Below are 17,402 nucleotides of genomic sequence, written 5' to 3'. Positions count from 1 at the left end.
TTATTAACTCTATCTGTATACATTTCTTTGTTTGGTTGAACACAGAGAAAGATATTTGAACGAATGCTTGTAGCCAAAAGAACTGCTGTCCTACATTCTTCAAAATATAATCTTTTGTGTTGAACATTGAACAATTTTCAATGTTAGTCAATGGTGACCCAAAACTATTTGCTTATACGCATTCTTCCAAATATCTTTCTGTGTTCGTAAGAACAAGGAAATGTATACATTTGGAACAAAGATTAAATGATGATCGAATTTTTTCGCGGGGTGAACTCTCCCCATTTAAGTTTTCAGTCATCAGCTTTCATTCTTAAAAACAAAAAGTATCAATTATTTCATCTCATGTTGCATCTGACAACAGATAATGGGATTATTTACTTTTTTACAAAAACATAATACTAAAATATCTTTCTTAATAAAGTAATAGCACTTGCAGTATCTGCCCTAAGACGGTGTATATTTGTATTTCCTGTCTAGAAAAATCAACTTCCCCAAATAAAATGAACCTCTGTAAATTCCATCTCACTTAAATATAACAACAACCTCCTCTTTACGAAAGCTGTTTCGACAAAATGAACTATTCATTACATGAACTAAGCAGGGCTCACAGCCTGTATCCTGGAAGAGGCTGAGAAGCCACTTTCAGCACCTATTATAACTGACATCACAGTAATTAAATACAAGGAATGGAGAATCACAGCAATTACGTCTTTAGAAGAAAATATTTTTTGTCTTCCATTATCGTCCCAACAGAAGAGGCTTTATTATATAAAGCAAGAACACTGCCATAAAAAAAATCATAAACAAAGGTTTTACATTCTGACACGTCATAACATGTAAAATCTCAAAATGTATGAGTCAAGATGGTTGTGCAGTAGTACACGCTGTTTATTTATCATATAAATACATGAGCAAAATTATACTATAACATAAATCAGAAATACCGGAACGTGCTCTAAATGTCTAGTGTGTGCGCCGACCTTTGAAATGATATCCCTATTCTGTAAAGTGTGGCTTTCAGGTTTTTTGAAATCCACATTTCTGTACAGAGGTCACAGTGAGCATACAAATGTTCTAACGCTACATACAGAACCATGTGCCTAAATCCAGTAAAATGCGATGATAACGCACAGCTGCTAGATTTAGCTACACTTTATGTAGTTTACTTCCAGTAATACAGTGTTTGATTGACCATACAAGGAAATAAGTGCCAGGAATCCAGTGGTTTCAACATATTGCATCATTATATTAAGTGTTTTGCCTCCATGGAAAGGGAATTTCCTGAGAGTATAAAAACATTTATATAAAGAATTGAATTATTACACACATACCCAAAACATACACCTTGTTGTGCCATTACGATGCGCACACCACACATTTCTACCTCTAGGATGTTGTCTCAGTGCCAGAATAAATGCCGATATACAAATAATGTAATAAATAAACGTCCTTACGGCTTTAAATATGTTTAGTCTACAAATGTACCGCGAAATGTTAACTGAATGAAAATAATTCATAATAGCTTCAGAAGCAATGCTTGCATTTTCAACTGGCTGTTCTTTCCCTGACAAATTAGTTCCGGGGGAAACATTTGTTGTGTAAACATTTGCAAAACATCGTGGATTTATGTAACTGGATCCTTAAAGTGTGCCTATACACAGTGAAGCATCCGTAGGGTGTGCACATATTTAGGAAGTTTAACTTTTATAAATCCCAATATGTGCATGAAAAACTGTGTACGCACATTTTTGTGTCTATTTTGTTTGTATGCATCAGGCCCCAATGCTGTTACTAATATGCAAATTCATGTGCAGTACTGTATATGACTGCTGTCCTTCTGAATCCTTGTATCTCCGTATTTTGTATTTTTTGCCATAAATCATTAAACTCTTTATGTTTGTCATTCGGTTTTGCAAATATATAAGCAATAAAAAGTAATAAAAAGTGAAGGTCAACTTCAACCACAGTATTTACGCATTTAAAAAGTACAGTGCTTTTTCCATTTCCTGACAAACAGCAAATGTGGACATACAAGGTTTTGGAAAGACAGCGTCGTTTGCAAATGCACTGTGGCACCACCTTATTTGCATTTTTTCTTGAACAAATACAAATTCCCTCTGTAAAACCCCATGCTCATTCCTTACCTTGACAATACAGTGATGGATCTTAAGTTTAAATAGGTCTGTACAGACTGAGGGCACAGGTCACACCCAATACTGATTATTTCGCAGGGTGGGGTTAGTTGTCCTACAATGTTGAGAAACTTCAGGCTCTATGTCTCCTACAGAACACAGAGACATTGACTGGTCATACGGGTTTTCACATCTGGTTTGCAGTCTAGTTATGGTAGAACATCCGGATTTGCTTGGATTAAGAGGCGTCACAGTCACAACAGGAACAGATGAACTCCACTTGGGCAGATCCTGATTGGATAGATCATCTGGCTGAAATGAAGGAAGTGATTTACCCTTTTGCTTCTCAGGATTCTGCTTGTTTCTCCATTTCCGCCTAAAGAGCAGCATCAACACAACCACAATGATGACCAGAAGAAGAAGAGCAAGTAGAGGCAACAGGATGATCATTGAATTTGAGGAGTCTGTCTGGGTTACAGATTCCACTTTCACTGGGGTGTTATTAATTGGATAAATCTCCTCGACCCCCTGTGTTGGTTTAAGCATAGTGGTATGTAAGTCATTGCTGTTTGAGCTACCCCAGCGGTTGCGACTTTTGAATCTTGATGTAGATTTGGTCACCCATTGCGTTGGCTGCACAACAGAATATGTAGGAGACAGAGTAGGGCCTTTTGCCGTGGTCTGGTTATAAAAAACAGGTCTCATTGTAGACATCTCAAGTATGGGAACATAGGGTACGATGCTGAAGGTGAAAATCCCTCTGGCAGGTTGGACATTATTAGCTTTAAGCACAAATCCAAAGGAATCATTTAATTCCTGGACACCTGTAAGGTTTGCCATCAACTCAATGGCCAGTTTCATCTGTTGAAGTTCGCTGAAAGTGAAAGACCCCACAGATTCGGCTTTCCTTCCCTGGTTGCTGGTTGTCCTGACAACCCTTCCATTTTCAGGAGGTGAAGTAATTTCAAACAATGGGTCACTACTGCTCAACAAAGCCAGTTCTGTCACGTTCAGAAACTGTGGTTTGAGCTTATTTTGAATTTCATTTTGAAACTTTGCCCCTTTTATGTACTTAATGAGGGGTTTCACTGTGATATTAACTACTTGATTGCTTAGGTTTGCTTCTGATGTAAAGGCAGTAAACTCAAAACTATCATGGGAAAATGTGAGGTTGACCATGTGGTAACTTAGCTTTTGCTCCTGGAGATCATTCTGACTGAAGACAGTGACCTCCTCATTGTCCAGGAGAAGTTTACCATATTGTGGAGGTATTGCAATTGTATAATGGACAGTAGTGTTCTTACCATTTGTGACCGCAGCTAAGTGTGACCGTGTGAGTGCCACAGAGGTACGTCCTTGGTCCATTAACACTTCTGTGTTGTTTGCAAGTGAAACCGTAATCTTGATTACTTCCAGATTGAAGAGTTTATATAAAGGACGATGCTGGCTATCGGTCACGCTGAAGTAGAACGCACCAGATGCTGGGCTGCCATCGTGGACAAAGAATAGTTCTCCGTTATTGATCTGCTCTTGCGAGAAGGCATCCACCGACTCATTCAAGTGCCCCGCCAGAGCAAGAAAACCATTGCTAGGTTTGCTAATCACGGTGTACTGGATTTCACTGGGTAGATTATCAGAGTCCACAACATTTAAATTGTCGGGTCCAATAGGCACGGTGTCCCCCTGAACAACTTTAAGGCTGGGAGCTTTGGTCTTCAGAACCGGTGGCTGATCATTTACAGGGGTAATAGTGATATTGAAAGATTCAGACACCACATCAGAGTCATCTAGGGGGCGGTTTGGTGGCTTGCTCTTCAGGTTGAGAAAGGCGTCAAAGTCAAAATGGTCGCTTGTGGTCTCAGAGTTATCATGATGATATGTGATTCCATACTTGTTAAGAATGAACTGAGAGAAATTGGGTTTTTCTTGGGTGAGATTTCGTTCCCCAACAATGATGACACCGTGTTGGGGTAGAGATGTGACCTGGTACCAAACCTCATAAGAGCTGTGTTTAGATTCAGGCAGTTTAGTCATGAGATTGGATGCATCCAGCAGCGATTTGTCGATTAGCACCTTGTCTCCCTCAGTTACTTGCACAGCTAGTTGAAGTAAACAAAAACAACATATAACGATGAAAATGTTTTTCAAAAAGGTATTGACACAATGACAAAATAAGGACTTTAGTTCATTCTGTTTGACAGAGAAACATCTTTCCTGTAAGATTATGACAGCAGTGTTTTGTAAATATTCTCCTGTTTTCATAAATGTAGCATTTGCAAGACCAGACATGATGTGTTGTTTCTGTCAGATTCTCAAGCTGTACCTTTGTTTTTGAGGAGCACAGAACTTCGCTCAGATCCCACATGTTCGTAAGAAATGTCAATGTCAAATGTCTGGGTTTCAAGTGTAGCAGGAGGGGACGACACTGTAAACGTGAACTTGTCAAGTGCCGCCCATCCCAGAGAGGTCACATGACTTTGTTCATAGGCCACTTCTCCCTCATCTACCTGTAAAAATTACAGTTCCATGAGTCAAATAAATTTTCTTCAAAACTCAAAGCATAAGTATATGCTATTTTCCTTCCCCCGTCCGACACACCCAATCCCGGAATAAATCTTAGCCGTAGCAGTAAAATGTGATATCTTGGTGTGGCTCATTTATTTACTGGTGTTACTTACTTTTACAAACCCACATTCAAATCACATTCTGTGTAACTTCTCTCATCACAACTATATAAAACACGTAACATGTAAATACATACTGTATCAATAAAAGCACAACAGTCTCTAAATTAAAGATCATATAAACTCATAATTTATTGACCTGCGCTCTATGCATGATGTAGATCTGAACGGGGCTTACCATTTGCTGTGTAAAGGATAAGATATCTGTTGTGGACTGTGCTTGCACTTTGACCAGTTTTCCAAATTTTGGTGGATTGACTATAGTGAAATAAATGGTTCGGTTTGAGACACTCTTATCGTCATTGGTTACTGCATGAAGAACCTCTTTTGAGATCAAGGATAAAGAGCCTAGATGGAGAAAACAAAATAATTACCATTAACTACTGAAAACTTCTAACAACACCAACTGTCTGATGCATTCCAACAAAACCACATTGTTGATGCACAGCAGCTTATATGTTTTCAATTAAAATGCTAAGTATTTTTATAGCAACTTTTTGCAGAAGTGTTTCTAGGTTTGAAAGGAAGGACTGACAAAGCGGAAGATACTTATAAATCTGCCTTAAAAGAGTAAAACCATGTTGCTTGAACGCAGGAAGGATATTTCAGGATTCTGTTTCACATCACTTTTAGATTGAAAATTGCCTTTAAAGTCTTAAATTCCATTGAATTTAAGTCCAGTTGAAATGGTTGTGACTTCCGTATTGTACATTTATGTACAAAAACAATTATTTCACTGCACATTGCAAATTTCCACAGGATCTAAAAAAAAATTCTGAAATACCACGTACGGCAGACTGTATGGTTTTCTTTGAGACATATTAAAGCTCACCTCACTAGTTTTACCAATTGAATGAGACCATGAAAACTTACTGCAAAAGGCCACAAGAAAAGCTTGACAGGAAGTGGTATTGAAAAAACAAATGTCACGCACGGACATCGAACATAAATATGAAAATAAAATCAACAGTTAAACGCAGCTAGCGGATAACATTTCACGGAAAGGTAAAACTCAATTCCGTTTATTAACAGCTGAGCAATTTTTCTGAAACATCAAGATGCTGTGTTAGACACTTTTTAGTTGACTTTTGCTACAGTCAGTCAATTCTAAAGTTAAAATCACATGCAGCAGCTGTTTCTAAACTCAGACAAAGCAAAGTTGGGAAATCTTTTCAAGGTACCAATAATAAATGTGGCATATGACGAAGTGTTTCTAATTTAAGGAAATGACTCTAGTATAATAACTTTAGGGACTTTTAACTGTGATCTGTCGGCATGCTTTCCACTGAGCTATTTATAGCCTGATAATTAAAATAGTCCTGTTATTGCATGGATTGGTTGCACTGCAGGATTAGGAAACACTGCGTTGATGTTTGAAGGAATTCTTAACTTAAAGTACAATTGGGTGGTGACTACAAGTTTGTTGATTTTATCCCGAGCGGAAAGGAGTTGTCAATCTGGTGCACTCATTTGGCATGCCAGTACACCAGATGCTAAACTAACTGTTGTGTTATTGTAGTTTTAACCTAGCTGCTTTCTAACTGCCTCACTACCTAAGATCGTGTGATGTATGTTTGCAGGAGTCACCTGGAAACACATGAAGGGGTCCAGCTTTCTCAAGTTTAAGAACAAGGGCACGAGCCATAATACTGAATATTTGCCTGGGAGCAAAATTCACACCATCATTCACTTGGAAGTTGAAGCCTCCTGCCATAGGACCTGAAAGCAGAATAAAGTATACATCACTAACACCATGGAACAACAACCAAATACCTCGTCAATTCATTTAATGACTTGGTATTAGTCATTACACCTTTAGAACACCGGATGTTCAAGATAAAACTTAATACAATTGTGTTTCCTAAAAAAGACAAGAGATGGAGAAAACTGTGGGATGATTTACCACAAAACACTGCCATCTAGTGGTTAAAGCTGTCATTACAGAGATCTTGACCAAACATGTTTATGACATCTCACCATTGTGCCGAAAAAGCAGCTGCCTCTGAGCAATGTGAGCTTGAGTAAAGTTCATAATTGGTCTGTTAGGAGCACTCTTGAGAGCCAGGTGACCATTGCTGGGTTGGGTAATGATGAACTCCAGCTGTTCGGGGGGCGTGTCTTCATCTTCAGCGTTCAGATCCTCAGGGATGATCTCTGTAGTTGAGTTAACCCACACCTGAGTGAACCAATTACACAAATAACAAGACATACTTAACAAATGGAAAGCTTTCTAGTTTATTTATTCAGACGAATGAGCAACCAAAGTAAAAATAGTACTAGAGTAAAAAAACTTTATTAAAAAGGTTCTTCAGTTCCAGTAAAAAAATCATGTTTTGTGATGTGTGCAAATTGTGGAAAAAACTCACCGCAGAAGATTTTTCTTTCTTTTTTTATTTTGTTATCCTGTTTTATTGTATTAGTTATAGCTGTATTTTTGTGTTATTTTAGCTTAAATCAAAACAAACCAACTGCAGTTTGATTGATTTTAATTGAAATGCACAATAGAAAAAAAAATTAAGAATTAAAAAAACGGAATTGTCTCTTTTTGGAAATATCTGCATTTTAAAGTCACTTATTAAACTGTATACTAATAGAAATACTATGATGAAAATAAACTTGTATAATTAGATCAACAGCAAATATTGCATGATGTTCAAAATAATAAATATAAAGTGATATACATGTTTTTATTTGGGATCATGTTCCTGTAATTGAAACTTATTTAAAATTGTAAATAAAACACCTTCAATTTGACTTGAGAAAAAAACTGTTAACCACAGTGTTACAAATCTGCACACTCATTTATAAAATGTATTAAAATGTGTTTAAAGTGTATGGGTTTATTTAAAAAAGATTTAAAAATCAAAAATCCAGGCTGCCATTTCTGAATGATGGTAAAAGTCATATTTAGGGGACAAACATTAACAGAAAAGTTAAAATATTTTGAAGGAACTGAAACATTTCTCAAAATATCTTCTTTAGTAAGTCATAAATGCACTGAACAACATCGGGGTGAATAAATTAAGTCAGAATTTGACTTACTATCCCTTTACTGCAGACAGAGATCATATCGGTTTTAGGGCTCGAATATTTAATATAAAATACTTTAATATTATTATATTACTATTATTTGCTCTCTCTATATATATATATAAACCTTTTATAGGAATGTAATGCTGAAATCTGACTGTCAACATTTCCAAATAAAGGGGAATGCCTGCTATTTAAAAGTTGACATGGTGAGCCCCCTTGTGGGCATTATTAGTATTTGGACTATTGTGTTTAGAAATAACAAGTTAAAGCATTTACTTACAATATTAGGTAGATCAAAAAAGTTAATTCTAAGGTCATAAAAACGCTTCATTATGTAAGGTCTTTATACACCTCTGAAAACATAGTTATGTATATTATATTGCATTTCGGTGTATAGATCCTCCAAAAAATTTCACATTAGACTAGGGGTTCCCAAAGTAGGGGAGAACCTCAGGGAGGTCTCAATGCCACAAGGGCGGGGTCGCAAGATGATTTCCAGAAATATTTTTTTATTATTAGAAATAGCGTAATCAATAAGTGTAACAAAATATAGAAATATTAGTTAAGTTAAAAATAAAATCATGCAAATAAAAAGCCATCAGCCTTAGGAATTTCCTCCCCCTCGATCATGGCCCCTGAGGTGATTACGTCACATTAACGACATAAAGCATAAAGCAACCGCATTAAGTTAGTGTTAAAAGTCCTATGTGAATTCATATTATTGTTCCTATTGTAGGCTTTAACTTTAGGATATTCCTATTTGTCAAAATGAAACGTTGATTAATATCGACCAATGAAAACGCAGGGAGGCCAGCAGATAAGCTCCGCAGTCAGAGAGGCCATCGTCCTCAGGTACGTAAAGAGGCACATCCATCAGCACTCAAATCTGTAGTAATAGTTCATAGTTTATGTATAAAGACGATGAGTAAATAACTATAAAATTATATGTTAGACTGTGTTCTTTTGTGTTCTCATTAGGCACGTTTGGGCTTAAATAGGTGCATGTGTGCTTTTGCGCACAATGTTTGTATACTTTAACCACCTCCGAGGATAGTAGGGGTCTCGAGTCACTAGCACTGTTATCTTGGGGATCATGGGCTGAAAAGTTTGAGAACCCTTCAATAAGACCTTTAAAGTCTGGTAAAGATGTAGTGAATGGGTCAAATTACTAATGGAGATTTCTCATGTAACCAAAATAGACATTTACTTAGTACACAAACTTTAACCAACATATATTCTCTGGATCTACATAGTTAAATTAGACACTCAGCTGACCTCAGTATAAAATATAACAAGTGAGATTAATAAATAGTACCCTCTCACCCTGAGAACCTTGTTGGCAGTAACAACCGGAGACTCATCGTTGATGGCTATGACCTGCACATACACGGTCCATGGTGCGCTGTGTTTTCTCAGATCTGTGTCATTTGCAGTGACAGTAAAACTATCTTCCAAAGTTTCTGTGTTGTCATGGACATAATATATAAACTCCTGCTCCACCTGATTCAATGCCATGTAAGAAATAAGAAGGCAAAATTGTAGAAGCAGAAGAGGCATCATAAAGATTAAAAGCTAAAGTGTATTCTTTCAGCTCCATTGGTGCCAAATGGTATTGCTAAAAACAGTACCTGTTTCCTTGTAAAGTATGTTGTGGGCATCCCTGGAAAACGTGAATTCTCGATGCGGCCATGCTGGGGTCCCTCTGAGACGTAGTACACAAAGTTAAGCCCTGAGAAATGCGGGTTGGTGACTCTGATGATGTCCTCAGTGAGTGCTTTAGACGCCCCTTCCTTCAGGGTGATATTGGAAACCTCAATGGGTATGAAGCGTGGGATAATATCCACAGACACGATGATGCCACTGACCTCTGCGACCCCATTGCTGGCCTCTAGAGTGAAGGAATCATTCACTTGGCCAGGTGTCACCTGTACGTACTGAATGTTACCAGCATTAACATCCTGTTGGGAAAAAGTCATCAACTGATCTTCCACTGTCCCTTGGTACTGATCTTCACTTTCAAGAAACTGCCTCAGATATCCATAAGATGGAGGTCCTTTGACAGTGAAGGTTATTTCTGAGGGTGAACTAGCCTCATGAGTGACCTGAAGAGAATATGTTTTTTAAGCATCATATATAAACCAAAGAGAAAGACTAAAACAGAATAATTGATATATCAATACTAATATGACCAAGTTCTACACTTACCTTAAGTTTACTGCTCTCAATCTTGACTGGTTTTCCCTCCTCTACAAGTAACATCTTATTATGAAAGACAACTGGTGGTCTTTGATGACTTTCCAGATATACTTTCACAAATATTTTCGCATCACACTTCAGCCCCTTCACTTCCACTAGAAGCGTAAAATAGTCAGCCAGATGTCTACTGTTGTCATGATGATAAGACAAGTAAGCGTTCCTCAGGTCACGGTGGGTGAATGACTCAGTCTGGCTGTCATTTAAATACAGACGCCCATGTTTTGGAGCTTCTTTGATCTTATATATGATTTCGGCATCACTTCTGACGTCAAGGTTTGTATCCACACTAAAGTTAGCTTGACTGAGAGTCTTGTCTTGGCCTTTCTGAACCAATAGGCCTGTGTTGTTGGCAACTTTTAAATAAGCATCCTGTGCGCTAATATCCAACAGTGAGGAAACATAGTGTTTGCCATCTGACACGAAGAGGACAAAGCGACCAGAGGTCATCCCATGGTGAATAAACAACACTCGCTTCTGTTCCAAGTCTTCCTGGCGAAACTGGTACAACTTGTGTGAGGTGTCGTTTGCAAGAACCAAATCCCCCATTGGGATACCACGCCTGGTATAGACAAGTTGCCCATCACTGAAGTCTGAGTCGGCATCGTGGTAGCAGAGATCATCGAGTGTAAGTAATCTCTGTCCATTTCTGACAACGTGATAAATCTTGTCTATGACGCGAACTGGTTTTTCATCATTCACTAGCTGTATAGAGATGTTGAAGATGCCCTCCTTTGAGCCAATATCATCTATCACAGTCATCTTGGTAACTGGAGTTTTGGATGCTATGAAGGTAAAATGATCAAGGTTTGTTTCACTGTCATCGTGAACGTACATAATACGCTCCTCCAGAATGTCCTGATTGGTGAATGACAGAATATTGTCAAATTCTTTGGTAGAGTTGGACAGGTTGATTCGTGTTAGCTTGCCATGGAGTGGAGCCGTTGTCACAGTATAGTATATTTCTTTAGTGCTAAGAGTTTCAGCAAACAGTTCATCTTTTGTAATGAGTTTACTTTCACCTTCAAGAAGAGACAACCCTATGTTTTTCATGAAAACGCTGTTAGCGTCTGCTTTAAAGTTGACTTTGAATATGTGACTAGAAGAATGTGCGTGCTTTGAGAATATTTGGAAAATAAATTCATCACTGCTGTCCTCGTACAATCTATCTACCAGTCTGTATTCAACCTTCAGATCTGTTATGTCCCTTTGACAAAATGTGGAATTTTCCTGCAACTTTGTATTAGTCAATACAAGTATTCCTCTTTTTGGTGGAGACAACAATCTAAAACGAAGCTCATCCTCAGACAAAGTTACACCGCGTGCTGTCGCATACAAATGCTCAGAATCAATTACAGCACTTCTTCTTTTGTCCAGTTCTATCGCTTCATTCTTCTCTAACGTGTAGTTTATCCACTTCACTCTAATGGAAAACACCAACTCCTCTGAGGCTCTGGAAGCCACTGTGACTTTACACTTGAAGAGATCCGAGCTATTACTCATTTGAATGGACTGGTATGTGTTAAGGTATCTTAAGCGTGCCTTCTCAAGAACTCTTTGAGAAAATGAGCTGGTGATCTTCCACTCTCCATTCGAGTGCAGCCTCTGGAGTTCGCCGAATTGTGGTGGCTCGATCACATCAAAACGAATGTCAACCACCTGCTTCGCTGCGTTTGTCCAGATTGCCAGTTGGTTGGTGCTTATTAGAAACATCTCACCTTGAGTGACTTCCAGACCTGTGTTGTTGGAAATCTTATACTCCAGTCCCACGGCCATGATTCTGAGCACTACTGTGTTGCTCACTTTCTCTCCATCGCTGACTCTCAGCACGATTCGGGAGTTCATCACTCCCGTGTGGACATAATTTATTTTACCTTCTGCAAGAGCCATGTGAGAAAAAGAGGTTATGGCTGTACCAGGATTGACTTCATTTTCCAAATACCCAGCATCGGCATTAAGATTGCCCAAGACTGAGTAAACAAGATCTGTGTAATTGCTGTCAATGTCTATGGCCTTCAGAACATCCGTAGTCAGCTTTTTCCTAGAGTTCTCAAGAAGAACAAATAGATTCCCTTCAGGTAGACTCAATTCAGGGGCATCGTTGGTTGGCGTGACAGTTACATCATAGCGATACAACTTGTGTCCCTTTAAATAGCCTGGAACCTCCTTTCTGCTACTGGAAAACACAGAGAACATAAAAAAGTCCTGCTGATCTTCAGATCCTCCGTGGATGTACATCACTCTGCCATGCCACAAATCCAGCATGCTGAAGGTATGCTCCGCCTGGTCCTGGTCCACATCGAGCCTAAGCTGACCATGCACGGGCTGCTCTTCAATCCTAAAGATGATCTGTGACTGGCGGATACCAAGGTTCTTGAAATCAAGGTTTACTTTAATGTGCTTTGAATTCAATGATGCCCGACCACCTTCTGGGACAACAAGGTTCTTAAGATGAAGGAAATGATGTCCATACTTCTTGACAAGACCTTTAGCTAGGGTTGAGACATCGTTGGGAGGCAGTTGAGTGACAGTGCCAACAGAAGTCATGTGAAGGGTTGCCGTGCTGACTGTGGTGCTTATCTCCAGTTCCTTTTCAGGTTCACAGCCAACAGAGATGTCTTTAGTAACCACTGCATTGGGTAGACCCATTTTAACATTATTTACTCTAATGTTCCTGAAGCATCCTTTGAAGGAACCACCTCTAACACGCTTTCCCGCCACTGAAGAAAGGCCCACCTTTCTGACCTCAGATCGTGTGCTGTCATCAATTCCACCAAGGAAAAGCCAACCTTTCAGACGAAAGGTTTTTGATCTAGAGCTAATGCTGGACTTCAAGGTCTCTCCGTCTACTGTAAGTTGGAGGCTTTTTGAGGTGAAGTAAAGCTTGAGGTCATGCCATCTATTGTCATTGATGAATGCGAGAGAACGTAGTTCTGTTTTTGCTCCGTCTTTACCGACGACAGCAACAAGCAGACCTTTCTGGATCTCCAAGGCGATGAAATCTCCCTGTCGTGCAGAGTTGTACATAACAATCCCCTCTTCGGCTGAGGTGTGGACTGAGCTTTCAAAAACCCACTCGTGTTGTGCCGTCCACGGAGGAAGGGACACGTAAGCCCTCGAGCTGAAAAAACTCATAGGATCTTCCTCATTTGCGAAAAACTGGGGGCTGCATCCAAGAGAAACCTCATAGATGTTTTTAAATCCGGAATAGGGCCTCAGTGAAGAAAGAAGGTTGTGTTGATTAAATATTACTTCATCGAGGCAACCACGGAAGCCATTGAGATCACTGGCCAGGTAGGGCTGATCCAAACCTCCAGTACCACCCACATACAAACCAATGTTGATGTCCAGCTGCTGCTCTGGAGCTGGCATTCGCAAGCTGCTCTGAGAGTGGTTGTCCACAGTCAGTGTGACGTTGCGATACTCGTGGCGAAGCTCTGCCGTGTGCCAGGCCAAATCATTCAACTGGGTTCCACTGTCTGAGAGAAGGATGTGCTCTCCAGAGCCAATGTCCAACCGTACCTGTAAATGACAGGAGATAAATGTTCTTAAAAATTCCAAATACTTATTTTCTATATAGATCCACAAATAAAAGAACAATCTTAAGAGCGCTTTTCCGACATTGTGCGAAACCGCCACTGCGACGATTACAAACTGTTCTCAGCACAGGATTTTCAGCATGGTTGTCTAATCGTGATGAAAGAATGTGTTTAGTGATATCTACTACATTCCATACATAAATGTATTAAATGTACATTTTTAACATCTATGCTCTAAAAATGTTAAATATGTCTCCAACTGGAGTCCCTCCAATGAATCTTGGCCATTTCCACCACTGATTTTACTTTAAACTTGTCACCATGTGACAGCAAAAGCAAACTTGTCAAGGCTTGCAGAAAATGTGTAGTATTTTCTACACAGAAAAATATAATCTTTGATGTACTGGAAAAGAGTTTCAGCCAAAGGACGGCAAATTACATTGAAGTGATCATAAAATTTGTTGTTTACTCACCTCCATGTTGGATTGCCTAAGGGCGGGGGAATTTTCATTTTTAAGGGAGCTAGTGTATATCCCAAATCGAAGGTGTATTGTACATCTCAAGGTTGTGAAAACCGATGTAGCCCAGAGATAATATCTATGAATGTAGTCTAGTCGAACAATAGAAATATAAACACTAAAATCCACTGCAGATAATCCATGCGCGCCTTTTGAACTCTGTGGACTGTGGAAATTGATTTAATCTGCTCAAGCACATCCTCGAGTCATGCATTCGCTTCTCTCACATGTCATTTTAGCTCTCATTCTTTAGCCTCCAGGTCAGTGCAATTACAGGGTTTGTAATGTAAACCTTTAAAAGACCTGCCAAGACGCCAGAGTATGTGGTGAAGTCACAGTATCACAACTAGGCCATGTTTTTAAACTGGAACGCAACTATGCCCTGCATTTCAGCTGAACAGGAGGGTAATAGGCTACATATATTTTGGAACTGTGTTGTTTTATTGAAAAGCTTGAAAGGTCTGCACTAATTTAACAGCTCATTTTAGTCTTTATTTGTGCAACACATGACAAGTTTGTGCGTGTAGTCTTGTTGGGATAGCTCTGAGGCATTTCTGAGGCTAATGAAGATGACTGTTGTGAAGTATTGTTGTAAAGACCTACCTGCAGTCTGCCAGCATTCATCTCCAGCAGGATAAAATCAGTCTGCCCTGCAGCCAGGAAAAGCAGGCCGTGCTGACTGGAGGTGCGGAAGCGGACGTGCAGTGTGTTATGGCTAGACAACTCCGTTCCTTTTAACTGCACAAATCCATCACCATAGAAAGAAGCTGCAAATAGGAGAATTTTCCTCATGATGTTTTGTTCTTGCTCTGTATGTGTTAAAATTCTGTCATCATTAAATCACACTCTAGTCATTGCGAACCTTTATGACTTTCTTTCATCCACTGAACACAAAGGAAGATATTTGGAAAAATTTGGTAACTGAACAGCACTGGCCCCAATTCACTTCTAATGTATAGATGCAAAACCAATGCAAGTGAATGGGGGCCAGTAAACAATATTCTACTTCTGTTTCGTTCTGCAGAAGAAAGATAGTCATGACAAGAGGGTGAGTAAATGATGACAGAATTGTTATTATTGGGAGTACTATCACTTTAATTCATGTTAAACATTACAATGTGTTTTCTTTAAGCTGCTACATGCAAGCAAATACATTGTAATTATTTGACCCAAAAGAACATTTTTTAATAAAACTGTGACCTGAAATATAACGGATAAATCTAGACATATTTTCACACGGCCTGGCCATTGTCAATAAAACAGAAACACTGATGGCGCAGGGAAGTGCTGTGATATCCATGTGCTTGTGCTGGCATGCTTTGCCCTGACAGCACCCTACTCTCAACATAAAAGACTCTGACATGGCCACATTGTCTTAGCCTTTCTGTCCATAGATGGAGGCTTGGACGCAGCTGTTTCTCCACTCCATGTCACCCTCTAATCTGCACTCATGTGTTGTGCACTCTCATCTGCTCTTCTCCTCAAGTGTAACTTCAGCGTTTACCCCTTTAATTAACACAGAACACATATTTGCTTTTGAAAAGTTTAAAACCTTTTGAAATTATTTGTGGAACATTGGTAAATTGCTATCCGTAAGCCTTTTGATAAATAAAATCTCATTTATTTGAATGGCCTTTGTTAATGAATATAAGATATTTAGTTTGCATTGCCAAACTGTATCACAACTGTTAAAGATTCCAACTAGATTTAATGTGATAACACAGATTGTGACAGATTATATAATACTGATTCACTCATTTATGGCATTTCTACAGTAATGATGAACATAACAGATTGGAAATTCAATTGAAGAACCACTTTTGGTGAAACGACACAATTCTATCTCTAGTATATTATTATCACAGTAAAAAGTAGTTATGCATCTGACATCCTGGAGATTTTATAAGTCTGGACACTGCACTCCAAAACAAGCCCAAAGAAGACATCTGTATTCTTCAGCAGAGCGAGATCTTGAGAGTTCTGTGAAGCTGACATCGTAAAGCACAATTTCAATTTATCAGCAACTAATGCAACCTGAATAATAATGAACATTTGCGTTTGACAATCACGTTATGCATTTTATATCATGAAGAATACGTTTTTTAAAAGATACAAAAATATTGCCTCATTTTCCCATGACTGTTGCTTTTACTATGCAAATGTATGAATCATTCTTTATAGCGCAATGATACACTAACATTTTTCCTTTTCTTGGCCTTTATTTAACAAGCTGTGAAAATCTCTCACGGGGTACCTTAAAACCGAGTCACAATTCAATGCAATTTCAATGCACTGATATATCATACTGGATTACTTATTTGATGGCACAGGCAAAGACCATAAACACACCAACGGGTGAAATGCAAACATGTACATTTTAATGTATTTGTATCACCTTCTCCCGAACATCTGAAAAGAAAAACGTATACAATAATGAACCAGCATCAGCCATATGACATTCTAGGGCAGGCTATGGACACCCCCGTCCACTGGTGCATAAAAACGAAAGGTAATATATAGCCTAGAGCCAAAAAGATCATTCGCTGTCCTCCTTGAATCCCACAATTGAAATGTGTTAGACAACATTGAAAGCTGGATTGTGTCATTCCTTGCGGTTGCCTTACTTGAACGATCAAAAAACTTACCCCCGTGTGCGAGTCCGACAAAGAGCAAAAGCAGTCCGATTAAAAGGGTCGCCCTCATTTTAACATCAATGCAGTGTGTTTATTCCGCATGAAATGCCGAAAGGTTGTGTGGCAAATTCATGGCGTGAGCAAGTTCAATGCGGTTCGGTGAGTCCTTACTTAAAAATCTTTTCACAAACTTGTCTACTCGAGCAGGACAGAGAAACTCCGCCTTCTCAAGCTTTTCTCTCACTACAGATCCCCCCACCCCAGATATTCACCCTCCAACCTGACCACCTCTGAACACGCATTTAGGCAAAATTGAACTCCACTTTTTCTACTCGTATTATTATTTGTTAGTTTATTAACAGTGCGAGTTAGGCTATGACACTGTTTAACCAGTACCTTGCATTCTTTTACCTAGCCATAGCCGGCCTGTTACATTGATATAATGTGGTCTAAATAAACAGATACATGGGGACACATGTATGATGTTTTATTTTAGGAATTTCCAAACAAACTACCATCCATTGAGACATATTTTCTATGGGAATTACATTCGTAAATATTTTGTCACTCTTCGTTACACATTTATCCTTTTGCTACAACTCCCTAT

The 17,402-nt window shown here is 38.9% G+C and overlaps 1 protein-coding gene across 1 annotated transcript; it reads right to left on the bottom strand.

Annotated features, from left to right (window-relative positions):
• Window positions 1-878: 878 nt before the first annotated feature.
• cspg4ba (chondroitin sulfate proteoglycan 4ba) lies at window positions 879-16,865 on the bottom strand (the record flags this gene model as incomplete). Its single annotated transcript, XM_079474118.1, has 10 exons — window positions 879-4,234; window positions 4,459-4,642; window positions 4,998-5,167; window positions 6,407-6,538; window positions 6,797-6,995; window positions 9,176-9,352; window positions 9,481-9,954; window positions 10,058-13,627; window positions 14,766-14,929; window positions 16,808-16,865. The coding sequence occupies 10 exons, from the start codon at window positions 16,863-16,865 to the stop codon at window positions 2,208-2,210; spliced, it is 7,155 nt and encodes a 2,384-aa protein (XP_079330244.1). The 3' UTR covers window positions 879-2,207.
• Between the last annotated feature and the right edge of the window lie 537 nt (window positions 16,866-17,402).

The sequence above is a fragment of the Barbatula barbatula genome (assembly GCF_947034865.1).
Source record: "Barbatula barbatula genome assembly, chromosome: 2".
In the NCBI taxonomy this organism is placed as follows: domain Eukaryota; kingdom Metazoa; phylum Chordata; class Actinopteri; order Cypriniformes; family Nemacheilidae; genus Barbatula; species Barbatula barbatula.
The sequence above is the reverse complement of the archived record's forward strand: the minus strand, read 5'-3'. Positions and strand labels throughout refer to the sequence as shown.